Here is a 22,433-nt window from a genome sequence, read left to right on the forward strand (position 1 = left end):
ATAACATGGAGTTTAGACAGAACTTTTATTTTTTTCCAAAGGAAAAAAATGAGTAATTGAGAGGTCTAGAGACATTCCAATAATTCTTTGCAAGTAATAATGTTTATTAAAAACAAATGTAGCATAGATGTTTCTGAAGTTGCACAAGAAACTGATAAGTAGCAACATGAGATATTCAAACATTTAAAGAAAGCAGTTGAAATACTCAGAGGATGCTTACAGTACTATCCTTTTAGAATATCATGTGTTAAATTAAACAAACAGTTGCATTTATATGAACACTCCTGAGAGCCAAAACAGTTATTTTGTGATTCGTCCAAGCACATCAGAGTTCAGAAGGAAAACTGCAGTTTAATTTTTTCCCTTCTAGAACAGTACATGATGCTACCATAACTCCATAAAATAACTGCCCCTATCATGAAGGAAATGTTCCTCACTTCCCCAGAAAACATTTGTCTCTTCTCCCAGAAGAGAATAAAAATAAAATAGAGAACATTAAGAACAAATTAGTATTATGATAAAGGAAACTGAAATATTAAAAGTGAATTTCAATTTGTCACCCATAATGAAACTTTGGGGAAAATAATAATAATTAGATCAGTCTCTTATTACAAGGATGAAATTTAGCCAAGATGCCTGTAAAACATAATCCACGCCCTTGAATTTGGACTGCAAACCCATCACTTAAACATCTAGTAAATGACCCAATTTGTTGACATGGTCCTCTAGCTTTTTATGGCCTTTCCATAAAGAAGTTATTACATCCATTCCTTTTATTTTGTTTTAGCGTGTTTGAATGAGCCACAGAGCCACAAGCTAGTTAAGCAGGCCCTCCTCAAATGGAAGTGGCCTCCTATAATTCACCACTACCGGTGAAATATTCAGACCAATGTTTGTAGATTGGAAAACCATACATTAACACACACCCCAAAAGAATTTCCTGTGCCTTGTGTCTTTCTAAATGCTTGGCTGTTGTATAAAATAGGGGCTGCTTTCCATTTAAGTAACAGAGAGAGACACCTCCAGAAAGACTTGCATCTCTCAGTACCTTGAGAAAAATGTAAATTATTCAGTGCGGTGGGGGGCAGGGGAATCAGAAATTCAACTCTAATCAGTTATTTTATTTTGGGAACATTTTAAAACACATACCTGGACAACTGAATACTAACTGAACTTCCTGTTAAAGACCATTAAAGTGACAAGAGTATTTTTCCAGCTGCAGCAGTATTATCTGTTACTTTATGAATCTGTCCCTCTTCTAGCAAACCCATTTTTCGTATTGCCTTTGTTTTAAAAAACAGTAGCAGAGAGAATAGCAGCACTGGATTAATCCAAGCAGATGTTATGCAAGCTTCTCCAAAAAAATCTCTGTTAGTGGAAATCACGCCTCACATATAACACTCCCTAGTATTTTACATCTGGGCTTTCTTTTCCTCAGTAGAAACATACAACTATGCTGATATGTACCAAACTGAATAATGGTTTGAAGATGTGGAATATTGGCAACTACATTAAGGACATCATATCTTTTATATCCTAAAGCTGTTTTGAAGCAGTTATCAGATTACACAGCTAATGCATTAACTAAATCCACCACCTAGCCTCCTGCCTATCTTCCTTTATCAATTCATATCAAGACTATGTGGTAAGAACAAAGTAAAAGAATGTTAACACAGTTTTTGATAAACATAAGCAGCTATTGATCTTTTTTCAAATAAGATTGTTATTTTACAGTAACTTACTGATTTCAATGATTTTTTTAAAGCAGGTCTTCTCATACTTGCTCTTGATAACTTAATGTTTAAAAAATACAGAGTAAGGGCGATAATAATGGAGTTTAACACTGTCTTCTAAATCATTATAGATGATTCTAGAATGTTGATAAAGGTTTTGAAGCCCACCCATACTAGGGTTGCCAACTTTCTGCTCACATGAAACCGAACACCCTTACGCCATCCCCTGCCCCTCCTCCAAAGCTCCAAACCTGCCCCACCCCCTCTCTGAGGCCCTGCCCCCACTCACTCCATTCCCCCTCCCTCTGTCGCTCGCTCTCCCCACCCTCATTCACTCGCTCATTTTCACCAGGCTGGCTCAGGGGGTTGGGGTGAGGGAGGGGGTGAGGGCTCAGACTGGAAGTGCAGGCTCTGGGGTGGGGCCAGAATTTAGGAGTTCAGGGTGTGGGAGGGGGCTCCGGGCTGAGGCAGTGGGTTGGGATGCGAGAAGGGATGAGGGTTCTGGCTGGGGGTGTGGGCTCTGGGGTAGGGACATGGATGAGAGGTTTGGGGTGCAGGAGGGGGCTCCAGGCTGGAGGTGGAGCTGAGGGGTTTGAAATATGGGAGGGGGCTCCAGTCTGAGGCAGGGGTTGGGGTGTAGGAGGAGATACAGGCTCTGGGCTGGGGGTGCAGGTTCCAAGGTGGGGCCATAAATGGGGGGTTCAGGGTGAGGGAGAGAGGTCCGGGCTAGGGCAGGGGGTTGCAGTACAGGAGGGGTGAGGGTTCTGGCTGGGAGTGCAGGCTCTGGTGTGCGGCCAGGAATGAGGGATTTAGGATGGAGGAGGAGGCTCTGGGCTAGGACTGAGGGGATCAGAGTGCGGGAAGGGGCTCTGGGGGCAGGGGGTTGGGGCACAGAAGGGGGTGACAGGTGCAGGCTACAGGCAAGACTTACCTCAGGCGGCTCCCAGAAACAGCAGCATGTCCCCTCTCCGGCTCCTACATAGAGGCACGGCCATGTGGTTCTGCATGCTGCCCCATCTGCAGGCGCCGCCTCTGCATCTCCCATTGGCCATGGTTCCCAGCCAATGGAAGCTGCAGAGCTGGCACTTGGAGTGGGGGCAGCATGCAGACCCCCTGGCTGCCCCTACACGTAGGAGCCAGAGGGGAGACATACCACTGCTTCCAGAAGCCGCACGGAACCACGACAGGCAGGGAGCATGCCTTTGTCTCGCTGTGCCACCGACCGAACTTTTAACGGCCCGATCAGCAGTGCTCACTGGAGCCACCAGGATGTCTTTTCAACCAGGCATCCCTTTTTGTCCAGTCAAAAACTGGACACTTAGCAACCCTAACCCGCACTCTCCTTTTTAACATTTTGAAACTGATAATAGGGAATGCATAACGATAGCTACACTGGGAGAAATATGATCTAGCAGACACAGCACTGAACTGTGAGTCAGGACACTAGGCTATATCCCAGCTATGCCACTGACCTGCTGTGTGACTGCAAGGAAATAAATTTTCTGTCACTTCCCCATCTGTCTTGTCTATTTAGATTGTAAGATTTTTTTTTTACCAATCTCTTCCTAGAACTGGAAGGGACCTTGAAAGGTCATTGAGTCCAGCCCCCTCCCTGCCTTCACTAGCAGGACCAATTTTTGCCCCAGATTCCTAAGTGGCCCCCTCAAGGACTGAACTCACAACCCTGGGTTTAGCAGGCCAATGCTCAAACCACTGAGCTATCCCTCCCCCCTGATCTTTGGGACAGGGAAAATTTCTCACTGTGTGTTTGTAAAAAACCTAGCATAATGAAGCCCTAGGCCTTCTGACACCCTAAGCACTACTTTAAATCATCTCTTCTCTCTTATGCCTCTGTAGTCCATGAGGAACATTAGGCTTTCACCACTGCCTTCCAACTTTGCCTATCTTCTGCTGTGGTCTTAGCTTCTTATCAAGTCATTCTGATAGCTTACAATTCTGCTTCTATTGTGCATTTCCATATTCTCCTTTGTCTACTTCATCACCTCTTGCCCTGGGGGTTCTTGTCCAATGCCTGTCTTCTTATGTTACTTTCCTCCATGTATGTCCTAGCCATCTCCATTTTTATCCCATAATTTCCTCTCCTGTTGGTTTCTGTTTCATCCTCCACCAGACCTCTTCATTGGTGATTTTTTTCTGGCCATCTGATATTGAAGATTTGTCTAAGACAGCTGTTTATGAAAACCTGGAGCTTAGATAATAACATCTTAAGTCTCCAAGTCACCATACAGGAAGACCAACTTTACAATGGTGTTAAATATTTCAAGTTTATCTTGGAGAGCAGGATTTCTATTTCTCCAGATCGGCTTTAAGGTTACAAAAGCCTGTTTAGCTTTTGCTATTCTGGCTTTAATGTCTTCACATGTACCCCCTGCTGTATTTATAATGGTCACAAGATATATAAAATATATATCTTCTACATCAGTCCCAGAAAGTGGTATAAGTGTTTTTTGTTGTGTGTGGATTCTCATGCTTTTAGTTTTCTTTAATTGTATGTAGGCCTGGAGATCATGTCTCTGTGGGTATGGGATAGCAAGTTGATGACATCTGCAAAGTCAAGGTCTTCTAACTTCTCTGTGAAAGTCCATTGTATGCCTCATGGCTATTCTATGGTCTCTCTCGTTACCCAATCCACACCCAATAAGATCATGGGTGACATCAGACATCTTTGTCTGACCCCTGTAGTAACCTCGAATGGTTTAGTCAGCTCGCTATTATGTATAACTTCCCATTTCATATTGCCATGGAAGCTCTGAATGCTGTTCACAAATTTCTGAGGGATTCCATAGTGATGTAGCAACTTCCATAAAACTGTCCTTTCCACTATATCAAAGACTTTTTTGGAAATCTATAAAATTCATATAAAATGACAGGATTATCATTACTACTCGATCTAGACATGATTTCACCTGTCTGACCCCTGCCTGTTCTCATCATAATCTTTATTCTATTGCTTTCTTTATTCTGTCTGAAAAAATCTGTGTACATATCTTACTTGGGAGAGACAGCAATTGAATGCCCCTCATGTTTTACACTGACTAAAGTCTTCTTTCTTTGACAGCTTCACTATATGATCCTTTTCCCACTCATTTGTTTTGGGGTTTTTTTCCTTCTTCCCACATGTTTTGTAAGATCTGTCAAACTGTCTACCATATTCTTTGAGTCCACCTTAAAAACCTCCATTGGAATGTTATCCAGATCTGGTGCCTTTCCACTTTTTAACCGATTGCCCTCTCTACTTCTACTCTGGTGATAGGTCCACAAATACATATTAATAAAAATCCAGAAAGAATTTCAAGGGTGGAAGTATATGGGGGTTTTTGCAGAGGAAAGAGGAGAAAACTTGAAAAAATCTCTTCTTGCTTTTAATCATATTTTCAGTAAATGTTTACACTTCATTCACAAAAATTAATTAAGAGCCAAATTTCCATAGAAAAAATATAATGTTTAAGGACTCTTCCTTTGCATCTCTTCCACGATAAGTACAATGAGAGAATCTGACTGTATGCAAAATAACTTTTGAACACTGCCTTATTTCTATCAGAGTTGAAATGTGACAAGGTGCAGGGACACTACATGGTTCCCAGTAAATGAGAGGTTTACTCAAATTCTTTTACCCTCCCATGAATACCTGTATAAGTGGCAAAGCTATAAAAAGGATGAACTAAGACTATGTCTTCACTGCAGAGGAGTTAACTCTTCTGCAGTTAGCCTAGTTCAAGTAAGAGCAGCCACACTGGCAAATAACACTCAAGCTGCACAGATGGATTGAATTAGCAGCTAATGAGTTTCTGCTATCTCAAGTGTAACTTATACCAGTTGTTTACACCTGTGCAAAGGGAATGTAAAATGCCAAATCAGAATGCAATATTTTACACCACTTAGCATTCATTTGACATATTTGCAATAGAGTGGAGAATTAAGCCGCCAGCCCAGGAGGAGAAACTCTGGGCAAGACAGCACTCACTAACCTGATTCTAAGGACTGGGTTGATCCAGAGACTGAGGAAGTTTTTAACTGATATTTCCTTTTGCTTATATTACCTTGCTTGCTTTTGGTTCATAAAGATTTTCTCCAGAATACTTGTTATGTTTTGTTTCTACTCAACCATCCCACCAACTTACAGAGATTAGCTGTTTTTATAACATTATCTGTTATTTGTAGTTACATCAGAGGACCCATTAATACAACAGGACTTAAAACCAGATAATCACATGCTCCCACAACATGTTAACTGTATATAAACCCAGTGTAATATTGGTAATATGCTCTCTCTGCAAAGGGATCAAAAGGCAGGTGCATACTGCAGCTGATACAAATGTGAATCAAGAAGAATGCATAAATCTTCTGGACCCTGAAAACTTAAAATAGTATCCCACAAGTCTCTCAAGAATGTGAAAATTATACTGCAGCTTTGTGCTGATAAAACATTATGAGGTTTCATCTATGTGGTGTTCCCAAATATTTCAGATTCAAATAAAAGCTGTACAAGTCTTCTGAACAAGGAATAACAGGTCTGAGTAAGCCACAATGTGCAATTAATTTATTGGCTCTAAAGCAATCAGGTACATATACATTTAAGTGCTTATTAAACGTTCACATATGGGAATATTACTTCTGTTATTGTTCTGTAGTACAATTGCTTTACAAAGCTATGTACTCTGCTGAAAGTTACTTGTCTACTGGGACATCCTCCAGAGTGCTCACCCACCATGAGGTTCACTTTGCATGACATCCATTTTGCGACTGAGGTGAAAATAGCTCTTTTTTACATACAAAAAGCCATAAAGAGGTGGAGTAACAGTCTAAATTCCATTCAAATAAGCTAACCTTGTGAAAAGGAGAGCAGACTGCAACAGTTATGAATTGCCAGACAGGTCTAATGACTACATGAAAAACATTGCTATAATGCAATACCACTGCTGCAGGCAGCAAAGCACAATTTTGCTACTACATGTCAGCTGGAATAATAATTAGAACCAAAAGGTTAGGATTAAATCCTAACCATGTAGATGACTTTATCTACAGAGTTCAACATGAAACCTTCACTAGAATGGCTCTCATGGGCTCAAGGTATACATTCTGTTTCTCTCTCTGATATGAAAGTACAATATGAGGTGCAAAAAAAAAAAAAAAAAAAAACACCCAACACAGTTTAAACACTAATTTGTGATTCAAGGTCTGTAAATCTATTAGAAAACAATAACTGCAAGTAATCAGATTTTAAGTAAACTGCATTCAATATTCAATTTTAGATACGTAACAAATGTAGAGAAAAGGCAGGAGTGCACAGAAATGGGAACATGTAGGGAACTTTCCACACTACTAAACCAAACTTTACATAACAGAGAGGAGTAGCTGAAATAAAGAAAGGTTACAAGTAGTACTGTAAATAGTAGTGGTATTAATGTTAGCAGTAAACTACAAAGCAAATGATGAGTTTTCAAATGTTCTTGCATAGTTATTTACTACACTCATTACGCATCTGAAGATTTGTTAAAACTTTTCCAATTTGCCACAATCCCTTGTTTAAAACTTTAAAAAGGGTGTTGTACAACTCTTAACTCTTTCCATTAAAGGGTTTTTAAAAAGTTTCACACCAAACCACATTTTGAACTAAACAAACAGATTAAACTATAGAAGTTTTTCAGATCTTTTCCTTTTAGATAAATACAATTCTGAACATGTGACATCTATTTGCCAATGAAGAAGACTGCACAAAACTGCACCACCCAGCATTAGTCAGCAGATTTTCTTGGTAGTTATCAGACCAGTTATAGCTGGTAGCAGAACATTTAGATCTGACTGTTTTGAAATGCACTGTTTTATTGTCAGTAGTTTTCTTATCTAAATATTCAATTTAAATTAAGTTTATTCCTGAAATCATTACTTTCTGAGTCTTGTAAGATTTGGATTGAGGATATATAAAATGCACAGGCTTCTACAGGACTGCTTAGAGTTTTGAGTTAAGTGAACTCAATCCTTCAAGGAAAATCCAGCATCAGCCCCTGACCATACTACAATCAGTTACCTTCCCCTACACAGCCTCAATCTCTCTTTGAAGATATGTAATGTAAGAAGTGGGCAACCCCATGGCTTATTGTGGGAGGCCAACCATGGGTAGGAGATTCAATGAACACTGGCTCTTCAGCTGTACATTAAAACTCCACCCACATTCATGCAGCTTTTTGCCTGGAGGTTTGAGTGTATCAGCCTCCAGTGGACTTCAGATTTGTTGTAAATAATTCAGGCAGCTCTACTAAGAGTGGTGTCACTCTCCACTCCAGAATTTTTTATAGACTACACTTTTTATCATCTTTTAACAAATTGTTGCAGGAACTAGAACACTAAATCATAAGCAGAGGTGCGTTGATGAGACAGTCATTTGTAGAAAACCAGCACATACACTCGTGTGCTTCCTGTGATCGCTGCTATTCATGCTCAAAACTTGATTCCATGTGAATTAATATTTCTAACCAGTTGATTTTGGTTGTGTGTTGACTGATCTCAAGCCTTTGGTCTCCTGAAGTTCTATAGTAGTTTATCATTTTTTAAATGCAGATTACAGATAAACTATTTTGTTATACATGGCATCTGATAATAGGTTTTCCTGTCATCTTACACAGATGTATTATGTAATATTCTTGTAACTATACCCTGATTTCTATAGTTTTATGGAATTGCTTTACAAAACTTATCTTGCCCCACAACAGCCAAGAATATGGCTAAGGGACCTACATTCTCCTGTCACTTCTATATTGTGGCCAGATTCGCTGATAGATCAATAGACAAATCTCCTTTGTGGTAAATGAGTTGCACTCACTTCTGCCAGTGGTGAATTTCGCCCATTCAACTTATCAAATGTTGAAACTATAGAGCCATGAATGGGGGAATGAAAGACCAAAGGATTGGTTCGGAAGTGGCAGGATGAAAGGAGTAACAGGAAAAGAGAGATGGTGAGGCGTAATAGGAGGAAGAAAAGTGCAAATCATCCCTGAATCAAATCTTATGCAAGGGAGATTGGGAACATCTCAAAAGAGTAACTGAATCTCAGAATTTTTTTTTCTTGGCCCCTGTTTTGATATGGGTACAAAGATGGCAATGGATGTATTTTAGAGAGCTATAATACAAACTTACAAAGCTTTGTAAACTTGCCAACCCATTCAAGCAGAACCCTCTTGGTCAAAATTACACAGAAATGTGGAAACAATTCATCCATATAAATAGCAGCCTCCACCAAGTATATCACATACTCCAATCTCAGGCCTGCCAAATGATCACTCACCTTTGAGCCTCCAAATGTAACCACTTATTAATCTTTAGTTTTGTAATTCAACTGAGTAAAGATATTCCAGAATTAAATAATTTAAGACTCCTTAATGCCAAGCAGAGTTTACAAATAAACCTTCAAGAAACTTGAACTGATTATACCAAAGGGCTGATAAAAGCAAGTATATAGTTTTAAGTGGTTTCATGTAGAACTATATTGCCCCACAGCACCCATCATGTTGAATTCCTGGCTGATGGTGGTAAAATACTTATTTCTCACAAGAATTTCTACCTTTTATTTGTGTACAAAAATTCAGCCTGGGAAATCAGTATCTAAAATGTAATTCCTAATATGCACTATAACAAGAGAACTCCTTACATTGCCCCCACCCCCCACCCCCGGCCAAAAAAAACCAAAACACATTGAGTCACACTGTGCAGTTACATCTTCAAGTTAATGGTCTGGATTCTTGACACTAAGGCCCTGATCCTGCAAATACTTATACACATGCTTAACTTTATTCAAGCAGTAAAGTTATTAATAATAATAATTGGAGATATACCAATCTCCTAGAACTGGAAGGGACCTTGAGAGGTCATCGAGTCCAGCCCCCTGCCTTCACTAGCAGGACCAATTTTTGCCCCAGATCCGTAAGTGGCCTCCTCAAGGATTGAACTCACAACCCTGGGTTTAGCAGGCCAATGCTCAAACCACTGAGCTATCCCTCCCCCCTCATTACTCCCAGAGCAGTTTGAACCAATAATAGCTACTCTAGCATGCAGTCATTACCATTTTAATTTGTTTTGTAGTACAACTGTTTGGCTAGATATCAATTTAGCAATTAGGAAACAGAATTTTTTATTTCTAAGTTGAGGAAGAAAAGTGTTTCTCCCTCCCAGCCACCACCACCCCTTTTTCTTTGAACCAAAACATTGTATATAAAGCTTTGTCGTGTGAACAGCAACATCTCCTAGCCAACTACAGGGAGTTTTAACCTGCCTCTAGCTAAAAGCTATACAATCTTTAGGTTGCTGTAGAGTTTAAAAAAATCACTAATTAAATCAAGTTAAAACTGGTCTGACCAACATTACTGATCCCCCAAATAATTAAAGTGTGTCAAAACAATTAAGTATCGGTTTTAGTTTTGGCTAAACTTTTACATTAGACTAAGTGCAACAGTTAAGAGCTAGAAATGAAAGCATAGGTAAACAACAATTCAAATGGCTATATTATATGAACTATATTTAATATATTAAGAGTAACATTTTTGGAACTCTTTTCTGTTTCTTCTGGGTTTGTATTTGTTACAAGACTCTGATGTAGTTACTGTACTTCACAAAGTGACGAACTGGATCATTAGCTACCTGAAGCTTGACCTCAGGCAGCTGCATTACCAGTGTATGAACAGTGTCTAAGTTGTGCAGTCAGATATAACTATTTATATTATCCATAAATATTTATTTTATAGCAATTCTACCTCTCTCCTGTGTAACAGTTTCACTTTTCAGACTTTCTTATTGGTCAACTAGGCAATAAGGCCTTAGTGCCTATTTAAGACCCTGTTGCACTGTCACATAACAAATCTCTTGTGGAAGACTGACAACCTGTTATGTCTCTCCTGTGAACTCTGTCTGCTTTGAGAAAACAATGGTAATTCATACACTTCAATATGCTCCTTGTATACACCACATAAATAAGAGAGTAAAGCGTATTTTCATTACACTTGCCCTGAATCCACTTTGTCTCTATCTGGCTCCCTAAAACCTCCATCAGTCAGATGAATTGGGAGGATGGGAGGTATTTCTATTCTCACACAACACAGATATTTTCCTGTACTGAGGACAAAGGTTAGTTTGATTAATTTTCCTGTCAGGGTATAGCTGGGTTTCTGACTCTTTTGATCACTTTCCCCTAGCCCTTTGCAGTTGCTCTGATTAGAGACTGATCCCTGTGCTGCTCTTTGATCAGTAGCCCTGGCAGTCTGCAGGTGCCATATGTCATCACATTAGCAAACAGCAGCAATATTAATCTCTTCTTCTGCTAAAATTGATAACACCACACATTCTATTCATTCACATAATGTCTGTAACAGGCCACTTAGTTCTTCATTTGTTTTGTATTAAAAGATGCAGTATATAATACTTACATCAAGGGAGTCCCAAGTTCAAAGCTGATAGTTTTTGCTGAACTGAGCAAGTCTTTAAATCTGCATTTCTGTTATGTTTCATTTATAACCTACTAAAACTTTGGGAGTATTTTGCTTGCGCCTTTATGTTGGTTTGTCTAGGAAAAACAACAGTCTAGCTAACAGGCAAACTGTTAAGATTTTTCCCCTTATATATTGGCATACATCACTGGAAAACAGGGTGTTTAATAGCCTAATTGTAGACATTCTGCATAAATAGTGTGGTTTCATGTGCTACACAATATTTCTGTTTTTAAAGTAGTCTTTAAAATGACTTCATAATAGTAGATCAAGAGAAAAGGCCCTTAAAAATCTGAATAATGTAAATCATATGGAGTTCAGAGGCTAAGCAAATTACACACCCTGAAGCTGCCCTTGCTGTATGAAAGGAGCCTTTCTCCAACTCTGAGCAATCCCCGCCCAAGGGAACTTGCATCTGAGAGTTTTCTAAACATTTCAGGTACACTTGAAAGCAATTCTCATTTCCTATGCAGGAATAGCTGGTTTCCAGCACATACAAAATAGTGCTCATTCACCAACAGACACAAAAACACCCCACCAGAGAAGGAAGGATTAGAGCACAAAGGTGTAGTTAGAAAAACAAAAAGGAAGGAAAGAAACATTTTAAACCACCACCCACAAAATAAAGTCTCCAAACAGGCTGTGAGCTTCTTTCTTTGCTATCTTCCAGCAAGTAAATGGGTGCCCTTTTACCTCCCCGGCTTCAGTTAACGAGGCTGACAAGTTTCCTGGAGTGACAAACACACAGCGAAGACAGACCTGCCAAGTCTCATTCATTTGGGCTTCGATCTTAAAGGCTCACTCGCGCGATGTAAGATTTTTTTCCCCCCTCCCGCAGTGAGATGTTTACAGTCTCACTCGGGACGGCCTGCCTGTTGTGCATTGTGAAGTTACACTCACTTGAGAGGGTCACAGGTTCGTGACACCCTGCCTCCGAAATTGCAGAGTTAATGCACCCCTCCTTCCCTACCCACCCCTCCTACCCTAGCACGGAGCGGGACACCGGCCGTGCCTTACCATTCTGCTCCTTGGCGCTGGAGAACTGCAGCTTGACGCTCAGATTGGACTCCGCTTGGGCTCCATGTCTCTGGCTGGCCAGGGCAGATGTCAGCAGGAGTAGGGCGAAGAGGAGCATTTGGCTGACCGGGGGAAGTTATCACACACACCAGGCACGTTCAGCTCGCCGGCAAGTCCCGAGTCTCTTTCACCACCACCAGGCGCCGGCTGCGCCGCTGGGGAGAAAGCAGCCCTGAGCCTGCTTTGGCAGCGCAGAAGTGCAGGGTAGTTTCCACATAATCCCATCCAAAACTTTGTCCTAGCGCCTTTCTCCGTGTCTCAGGTGGGGGGGGGGGCGCTATAGGATCAAAGCAAAGGCTGGACCCAAACCAGCTTCGCAAGGGCTCCGCAATCCGCGCGGGGCCGGGAGGGAGAAGGCTGGCGAAGGCGCCCGGCGCACACTGGGGCCAAGGGAGGAGGGGACGAGAGGAGTCGCCGCTGCCTCGGAGCAGCACCTGTCAGCTCCACCAGCAAAACAGCAGGAACAGCGCGGGGAGGGGGCGGGGAGCAAGGCGAGCTCCCTGAGAAACCCCTTCTGCGCCCTCTGCTCGACAGCCGCGCTGCCAGCCGGGCAGCGTCCCTCGCCCCTCCGCAGGGTCCGCTCCCCCTCCCGCGCGTGGCTCTGCCCTGCCCCTCGGCGGCCGGCCGGCCTCAGGGGAGGGGGTGGGTGGGAGAGCGAACAAAGTGCCCGTCCCAGCGCACGCAGCCGGGGCAGGCGGCGGCGGCTGCTGCTCGGCTCTCCCCCGCCAGCGGCTGCACACAGCCCGAGCCCGGCACCTGGTTTGAGTTTGACGCGACAGCAGTTCGCGTTAAAAGAAAGAGCCGGGACTAGCGCCGCCGCCCGGAGCCCCCACCAAGCCGGCCCGGCTCCCCTCCCCCAGGAGCCTGCCCCTACTCCCTGCGGTCCCCCTCCCAGAGCCCTTCGGCTCTTCCCTGCTGGGTCACCCTCCCCAGCCCCCTCCGCTGCCCGGATCCCCCTTCTCCTCCTGCCCCGCACCCTCTGCCTGGATCCGCGGCCCGGCCCTGCCCAGGGCTCCCGCCCGCAGGAGGTTACCCCTCGCGTCGCCAGGAGGGGCGCGCAGGGAGGCGGAGTGGCCAGCCCAGCCGGGGGCTGCTGGCGGCGGAGGGGAGCTTGCCGCTGCGCCGGGAAGGGGGGAAGCGGCGCAAAGCGGAGCTGCTGCTGCAGCCGCCGGGCTCTCCCTGCCTTTGACTGCCAACAGGTGCGAGCAGAGCAGAGCGCGGCGCTGCCGGGCTGGGGCTGAGCACGGCCAGTCTCGGCCCGCCCCGGGCAGAGGGGAAGGCTTCAGAGCAAGCAAAACAAACGTTAACCTGCCAGACAAGGGCCCCACGCCTCCAGGGAGCCCCCGGCGCTTGCGAAGGCCGCCAAGACACGGGAGGGAATATTCGGGCGAGTTCTGCCCCCTCTCCCCATGCCCCCGCCGCTCCTGCTTTCATCAGCTGGATGTTTGTTGCCAGGTCACAGCGGATCGCAGGAAACGGCTCATCGCCGCTCGCTCTGGCTGAGTCAGGGCGTCTTGTCTCCAGTACAGCGCAAGGAGCCTCTTTGACCCTTCCAGCCTCGCTGGCTTGGGGTGGCTCAGTCACACAGCCCATTAGCCACCCCTGGCTGTGGGGTTTGAAATAGAGATGGGCTCGATCCCCAGCTCGGAACACTGCCCAGCTTTGGGCAGGTTCGGCTCTCCAGCCAAACTTCACAACTTGCAGCAGCCTTGATAGTGGGTCCAGTCAAACGCCTGGCTCCAAAGTAAGTGGGAGTTCAGCTCCACATACAGACCTCCACATAAGCAGGTCCCTGGGGACAGACCCACAGCCCCCATTGACTTCAGAGAGGGCTGGCGAGGGTTGTCCACGGGGAATCTGAATGGAGAATCAGGCTCTTTGTACTTCAGGCCAGTTTTTATTTTCTTTATTCATTGTCAAATTCCTTAATTAAGAGGAATCATTATGGTGACATTTGTTTATTGTGCAAATCTCCTATATTTATGGGGTTTTGTTTATTTATTTTGATGGCAGTTGACTTGTATTTGAAAAAAATAAATGCATAGTTAAACTCTTCATTTAAATTGTTCCCCTGATATTTGGAAATGAAATAGGAAGAGATTTTTTTTAAATGCTGAGGTACGGCTTAGTTTTCTTTCATCACTACATATTATTTCATCTACCTTGAAATGAGAACATTAAGCCACTTACGTAAATAAATTGAAATGCTACTTTGTGTCATTCAACATTTGATAACCATTATCTTCCTTCTTCTGAAATGTTATTTTGTAACCTGCAGCATTGTTCAGTGAATCAAGCTACATCCTTGCCCCCTTTAAGCAGGCCCACTCTGGGACAGCTTTTGTGTTGTTTCTTTAGCAGGATGAACCCCAGTTCTGTGAATCAATGAGTGCCCTCAAATCTCATTCAGTTCAGTAGGAAATGATGATATGCAACATCTTTCAGGATAAGACCTGTACAAGTATCATCGTCTCAAATATTGTTAAATCTGCCACAGACTCATTAACCTGAGTGCATTAAGCCTCACATTGGCAGTCCAGCACTCAGCCTGAGTAAGGGGATGGATGCTTGATAGATGTGTTAGAGGGCTGAATGTGAATGAATCATCTCCCTTCCCTAGTCATAATGCAGTTCTGCAGCAGTTCCTCAGCGGTTACTCCAAAACAATGGCCCTGAGCTGACTGTGGGGGAAGATCTATGCACCAATGGATGCTCAGCCCCACCCCCAGTAAAGTTCCACCTGTGCTCTACCAGGGTCTTCTATGGCCCTCCAGAACCTTACTCTCCTCTTGCACAGCAGAGCTGCATTTCTTCCACACATAGGAGAGACTCTGAAACCAGGGAGGCAGGGACAGGGGTTGTCTATTTTGAATGAATCACGTTGTAGTAGCACTTAAAAGGCCACAACTAGGTTGTGCTAAGCTCTGTAGAAATTGCAGTGCTTTGGTACAGGCCTGCTGTGCAAAGGACACTGTATTTGATTTCTGTCTTCCAACCTCGTTATTTAAAAATGAGAAAACAAATATGACAAACTGAGTGCTTTAAAGAAATCTTACCTGGCTGATTATAAACAATAACATTTGATTGTCAAACAAAGTAGTACGTATTTTAACCAGGTTTTATTTGTTTTGGAAAATGCAAGTTAGATTTGGGTTAACATACATATAGACTTACAAATATTTAAATGTATGTTACTGGAATAGAAATTTTAGCTAGGGTGACATGCTTATTTATCCCTTCCAAGTTTTTAAAGTTACTGCACATAGGAACATTGACCATTCAGCAGTGATTTGGGGTGCCTCCAATACTGAGCAGAGGCAGCTTAAGGGGGACTGATTTTCAGAGGGTGAATGCTGAGTATTTTCTGGACATTCAGACACCTTCAAAACATTTCAAGTTAGACACCTATAAATTAAAGCACTAGTTGCTTTCAAAAGTTTTGGCTAGAGAAATTTCAATACTGCATTAGACCAGTGGTTCTAGTCCAGTATCCTGCCTCTTATACTTGCCAGCACCAGATGATTCAAAGGAAGTGCAAGAAACCCCATAGTGGACAACTATGGAATACAATTTTCCTCTATTGGGAGGTTTGTTTTGTTTTATTTTTCTAAACCCTCATCAATTAAAAATTGGCTTATGCCTTGAAGCGTGGAAATTTATATCCTTTCCAAAAATGTTTTTAGAACTTAGCTATATAAAAGGATAATCTTTTTTAAAAAAACATACTAAGTTTTTCTTTTTAGTGATATCTTGTTGCATATTTATCATTTTAAATTTGTTGCTTTTCAGTTTCACTGAATATTTCTTTGTCTTTGTATTCTGAGAATAGATCAGTTGAAGCACTCAATTAACCTTCTCTATCCCTTGCATTATTTTTGTATACTTCTGCCATATCTCCTGTTATTTCCTCTCTATAAAGTAGATAATTCTTTACTTTTAAATCTCTCTTCATTAAATCTCTACACATCTAGTTCTTCTTGTCCACCTCTACGCCCCCTCTATTTCTGTTGTATCCTTTTTAGAAAGGGACAGAACTAAACAGTATTCCTGGCATGGAATAATGTTTTTATTATTATTTTTCATCACATTTCTTATGCATTCAAGATTTGTTTGAAGGTTTTTTATTTATTTAATTGCCACTGCACATTAAGCAGAGGTTTATCTTGAGTCACCCACAATAACCCCCAACTTTTTTTTTCTGAATGGCTGGTTACTTTAGGACACAACAATGTATATGAGTTGTTCAGAATATTTCTTCCAATGCACCTTATCTTGCATTTTCCAGTACTGAATTTCACTTAGGGCAAGTCTATACTACAGTACTACACCAATGCAGCTGTGCTGCTGTAGCGTTTCTGGTGAAGACACGCTATGCCGATGGGAGAGTGCTCTCCCATCGGCATAATTACTCCACCTCAGCGAGAAGTTCAAGCTATGTCAGTGAGAGATGCTCTCACACTGACAAAGCACTGGTGTGGAGAGCATGAAATTTGCGTCACTGCTGGAGGGGATTTTTCACATCCCTGAGCGATGTAAGTTAGGTTGACTTTATCGGTAGTGTAGACCTGCCCTTAGGTCTACTATTAAGTACTTCTGAAATTCCTCAGTCTATTTTAGTCTTGACTAACCTAACTAACCCTGTGTCATCTAAAATTCTGACACTTTACTTTCTTTTTACGGATACAGACTAACACGGTGCTACTCTGAAACCTGACACTTCACTGTTCATTTCCTTTTCCAGATCATTGATAAATACTTTGAACAGCACCTGGCCCACATAGAACCCTATGCATCTTAACCCATTGCCATTTCAAAAAATGACTGTTTATTCCTCCACGTTGTCTCTTAGCCAGTTCTATGCCATGACAGTACTTTACCTCTCACCTCATGAGAGCTTTGCTTCTTCAGTATCTTAATGTGAGGGACTTTATCAAAGACTTTTGAAAGTTTAAATAAATTGTGTCAACCACTTCATTATTTTGTTGACACTCAAAAATTTCTAATAGATTAGAGAGGCGCAATTTTCCTTTAGAGAAAGCTGTACGGGTTTGTCCTTATATTATGTTCATCATGTTTTATAATTCCATTTTAAAATTATCATTTCAAATTTTTTCCTGCTACTGGAGTGAAGTTCACTGGACTGCAGTCTCTAGGATTACCCCAAATTGACTAATTATGAGCCAAATCTGGACATCCTTCCTTAGATAGTGTCACTACTAAGTGCAATGGAAGTTCAGCCTCATGACTGAAGGAGTATATTCTTTGATCTGTTAGGATTTCTCACATAAAGCTGGATTTATGCCTTTTAAGAGGTGGGTGAGAATTTGCCATAGTCTAGCTCAAAAAAAATTATTATTAATCCATAGATCTTTGATGTGGATTAGTATTAATAGGCATTGTGCACACACATATACTGTCCTTCATGATTTTAGGTGACACTCCCATTGAAATGAATGAGAGGAAGTGGCTTGAGGAAGAACGAACTTTTAAATATGGCTGCTGTGTGAACATACTACCCCAAAATAGCCCAGGCAAATTAAAAAATCATGATATTGGCATTACCCATTAGGCTATTTGCAAACATTGAGTGAAGTTAAGTGTTTGAGAGTTCAGTGATCTAGATGAGCAAAAGTGGATCAGAGACAGTGATTACACTGAATGAATTTTCTCAGCTAGTCAGTTACATTTTGGGAAAGAACAGGAATATGTTATTTGCCAAAAAGAGGAAGAATAAATTAGCACTGACCCACAGTAGCTCCAATTTATATGATCTTTCCTTTGGGCCCAATCTAAAACTCATCGACATTAATAAAAAGAGTCCCAATTACTTCAATGCTCAAGAGATTTTTGCTTTCTTACAAATAGCAAGCAATATCTGTAGATTTAGAAGTGTCAAGGATGAGCTCATTTAGCTGAGGCTGAGGACTAGCCAGCACAGCCTCCAGGCACATTGACAAGCTCAGCTGGGTTACTTACAGTAGGACTACCTGATTGAAAGAAGGGAACCAGCAGGCCTGCTTTTAAGTTGAGAAGCAGCAGGTCACTGTCTGTTCAGCACTTATGACTGCAGCTGTGATCAGTCCTGTTCCCAGCCTTGTTCCTGTCCTGTTTCAACCACTAGGCCTGACCATCCACACTTTGGTTACGACAAAAAGAAAAACACACAAGTCACGGCAGTAAAACCAAGGGGGTGGGGCGCTATCACCCCCATGTAAACACACACACACACACACACAGAGGGTGGGGGGCCGGATGCAAACATGGGATGCAGAGGGGCTGGAGCAGCCACCACAGGGCCTGGAAGCAGGTAAGAACCAGCAGGACCTCCCCCACTTCCTGCCGAGAGCTAGTTCCCTCCCCCAGCCAAGCCTCAGTAACTCTCCTCTCCCGCCTCCCTGTCCCTCCATCACCCTGTTCACAGTGAGCTTCCAGTCCTTCCCTCTTCCCCACAAAATAAGTTACTAGTTCAGTTTAATGTACTGCACCATAAATACAGAAAGGTTGATATAATAAAAACACCAGATATATATATTAAAAACATTTTACTTACAGGCTGTCATAGGGCAACTGCTTCTAGAATATCCTCTTGCCACCTAAGGGTGGCCCTGCAAGGAGCCCCTTCCTCAATTTTCCTTTTCTCTTGGGCTGATCAGCTACCCATGTTGTCCTCCATATGTGAAAAGGTAGCCTCAGCTGGGGCACCCTCCTTCATCAGGTCACGGCATAACAAGTGAGCCTGCCTTCATTTTCCCTTTTTCCAGACTCCCCAGTATCTCCACATACAGACAGCCTTTGCAGGATTAATTTATTAAAAGAGTCCCACAGCCATAATCCCCAGCACAGTCCAAACAGTGCATTCAATCTTTGAAGTCCCAGCAACATACCATGTATAACTGTGGCATTTTTCATCATGCTTAGACACTCAGATGTGGCTTCAGCATCTCTCACCACTATTTACCCCTGCCCCTCTAGGTTGGGTGTTTCTCCACAGTTTCCTTCCCAGGTATGGATCCAACTCTTGCCCAGAATCATCAGAAGGCTAACCTCTTCAGCCCTCCCTGGCTTCAGCTCTCCAGCTCTGAGAGCCAGCAAGAATATCCCTCTACTGCTACCAGCCTTCAACCCTTTCTAACCACAGCTCTCTGGCCTGGTGAAGTTTGTAAGTGATCCCAGCTGCCTTACTTGCTCTACTACTCCTTAGGAAATTCTTACTGCTTCCTCCTTCAAGGGCATCTCTTCACTGAAGCTCTCAATTTAGCACTGCTCTTTTCTTAAGCTCTCTCTAGTCTCAGGACTTTCCAACTCACATTCTGGACTCTGGGTTCTGTGTTATCTATTGCTTTTGGGATGATTTCATTTATAGCTCCCAAGGGGCAGCCCCACTCTCCTCATTACACCAACCACAGCACAACTAGATTGGAACAGGAGAGCTGAGCCCAATTTCAATTAAGGGGCCAGCTACCCTGTTACATAGGATTTAAACAAAAATCTAGTATTGGAATTTGTATTTTTTCCAAATCCTTTTTGCCCCCAACCCCCTAAAAATAATCCATTCGGATAAGATAGTTTCTGTCAGTGTGTTTGGATTTTTAAAGATGCAGATATAAAATACAATAACAAAACAAAAATCTTTTGGACAGATTTGGATCCATGCCTGTTGTTGTGGTGATTGGTATAGCTGATTGCTGCAAGGACACAACATGGTCACATCCAATCTAATCTCTATTTTCCCTCTCTTCTGTTGTTTAATGTAAAATACAAAGTAGAGCAACTAGCAACAATTGACAACCAGATGCAGAAAAATACTAAAAACAAAAACCCAACAACAATAAAAAACAGAAAATGCCACAACTGGCTTTGTGGTTTTTGGTTTTATTTTTTACTTCCTCTGTAGCATACCCAGCGTTTTTTTAATCGTGTGGTGTTCCGTGGCCTGGTCCATAGCCCACAGAAGTCAATGAAAAGACTGCCAGTGCCTTCAATGGGATTTAGATCTTGACCCTTGCAATCTTAACAAGGAACCATAATCTCTTCCTTTCCCTGCATGCTGTCTCTTCTAGGCACAAAGAAACCTCCTATTGTGTATGTGATGGAAGGAGAGCTCTGCTTTGAAGGAAGGGTGAGAAAGGAGGACAGATATTTTTCATGAGGATGGAAGGAAGATTAAGGACCCAATCCTATACTAGGATCTGCTTGCACAGACCCTTTCTTCTGTGTAGAGTGCAAGCAAAGACCTTGATCCTGCTGACCCCTGGCCTAGGCTATAATGCTGTTGAGATCCCAATGCAGAAGATCTTCAAGGATTTAAGGATTTATAATATTTATAACCCATGTGAGAAATCAGAAAGTTCAGAGCTACAAGAAATAGTGAAGAATAGCTAGAAGACCATATATTATATGCAGTGACCTAAATAGTCATAAGAAATTGTGGGTAAATAAGACAATTGATAAAAATGGTGCATGCTTTGTTTTCATCAATGAACATTTCTATCCAGTGGTTTTAAATGATGGCATCCCAACTAGATTTAATGCAGCAGATGGTAGTTTTTTTCTGCTTAAACTGGGGGATTATAACAGCAGATATTGCAAGTAAATGTAACTGGGAAATATATAAGGAAGAAGGAATGGGGAATGACCATTTCCCTATATTTATTACTTTTCAAGGGCAAGGTAAGGTGAAAGATAATACAGGAATTTTGGAATTGTACATTAAAAGGAAACAAAGAACCCACAAAGTGGTTATCCAATTCAGCAAATATACCCAAGATAGATTTGGAAACATGTATTTTATAAGACACTGTAATCTCTCATTTCAGGGGACACCTCTGTAAAAATCTTTGGGGGATTATATAGGATTAGGATGAACAGCACCTTTAACATCAAAAGGATTTCAGACTGTATATAAGATTACATGAATCACCTGGACCCTGTATACATGACAAAAAGGTTATTTTCATCAATCAATTTAGCTCAATAGAGTTACTTTAACATAACTGGAAAGTCCATTTAACAATATTGACCTAGTTTAACACCTTTACAGTCCAGTTAGCTGTCCATGTTAAAACTAATTAGAATTTCAAGAATCACCATTTTTCATCATGTAGACATCCTTTTGGAGACGGAAGGGAGATGAGACACTTGGGGTATGTCTTCACTAGGATAAAAGTGTGTTTTTAAAACATGTTAGCTAACACAAAGCTAATGGCAAAGTTCCTATTTACACCAGATGAGAATCTGTTTTATCTGGATTAGTTTTTGCATAATTTGAGTATATGTTATACAGCCAATTTATTTTTCTCTCCTTTCATAATAAATCTTGTTTTTAATTAGACCATTTGAGACTTAAAATGTTTTAAGGCAAAACCACCATTGTATGTATTCTATTTGGACCTGGTAGAGAAGGTGATAGAGACATGGGGAGACATTAAAAAGACAGCTGTCTGCTGTGATAGCTTTATTGTTCTGACAGCAAAACAGAAATCAAAACCAATGTGAGGCTTTTCACTGGGGTGAGGAGTATGGGGCACCCAAAACACTTAAACAAAGCGACATCACATTTCTCCACCCTACTTTAAAATACTTTGCAAATATATTTATATTATTTACAAGGCTAACATAAAACACTATATAAACTAACTAAAAGTTGTGGGCAGACTACTGCAGACTCTTGAATTACAAGGGATTATTCTGACCTGGAATAGCAACTCACTAGATAAACAATTTATAAATTCAAGCATACCACTCGTTTTTGCACTCTGTTGGGATAATGTGGTAATGGTGGTGCAACATTGTCTTGAACAAAAGGAACAAAATGGTAATGAATCAGCTGGATCTGGTACCAAAGTTTCTTCCAACTAGTCATGAAAAATAGGAGTTGTAATGGAAGGAGATTTGATCAGAAAAACAGAAAGTCCTACTGGAACATTTACCATGAACAAAACAGGTTCTGCACTTTACAAGTTCTCCAGGTACCCATTTCACTCTACAACAGTAGCTGAAAGTCCACACTTAGTTTCCTACTTGAAAAGAATCATGACAAGTCTCACATTGTGAATCAATTAGCATAGCTTGCGATTTAGCTACACATGAGGCAACATCAGGACGTACTTTGTCCCAACAAGTATGTAAA

The 22,433-nt window shown here is 41.8% G+C and overlaps 1 protein-coding gene across 2 annotated transcripts in view; it reads right to left on the reverse strand.

Moving 5' to 3' along the window:
• The window catches only part of PDGFC (platelet derived growth factor C), a 251,718-nt gene extending 238,545 nt beyond the window's left edge, over positions 1-13,173 (reverse strand). For both annotated transcript variants that reach the window (XM_039542360.1, XM_039542359.1), the window contains exon 1: positions 12,245-13,173. In XM_039542360.1, coding sequence (XP_039398294.1) covers positions 12,245-12,362 — 118 coding nt within the window. In that variant the 5' untranslated portion in view covers positions 12,363-13,173. The remainder of the gene's footprint in view (positions 1-12,244) is intronic.
• Between the last annotated feature and the right edge of the window lie 9,260 nt (positions 13,174-22,433).

The sequence above is a fragment of the Mauremys reevesii genome, linkage group 5 (assembly GCF_016161935.1).
Source record: "Mauremys reevesii isolate NIE-2019 linkage group 5, ASM1616193v1, whole genome shotgun sequence".
NCBI classification, from domain to species: domain Eukaryota; kingdom Metazoa; phylum Chordata; order Testudines; family Geoemydidae; genus Mauremys; species Mauremys reevesii.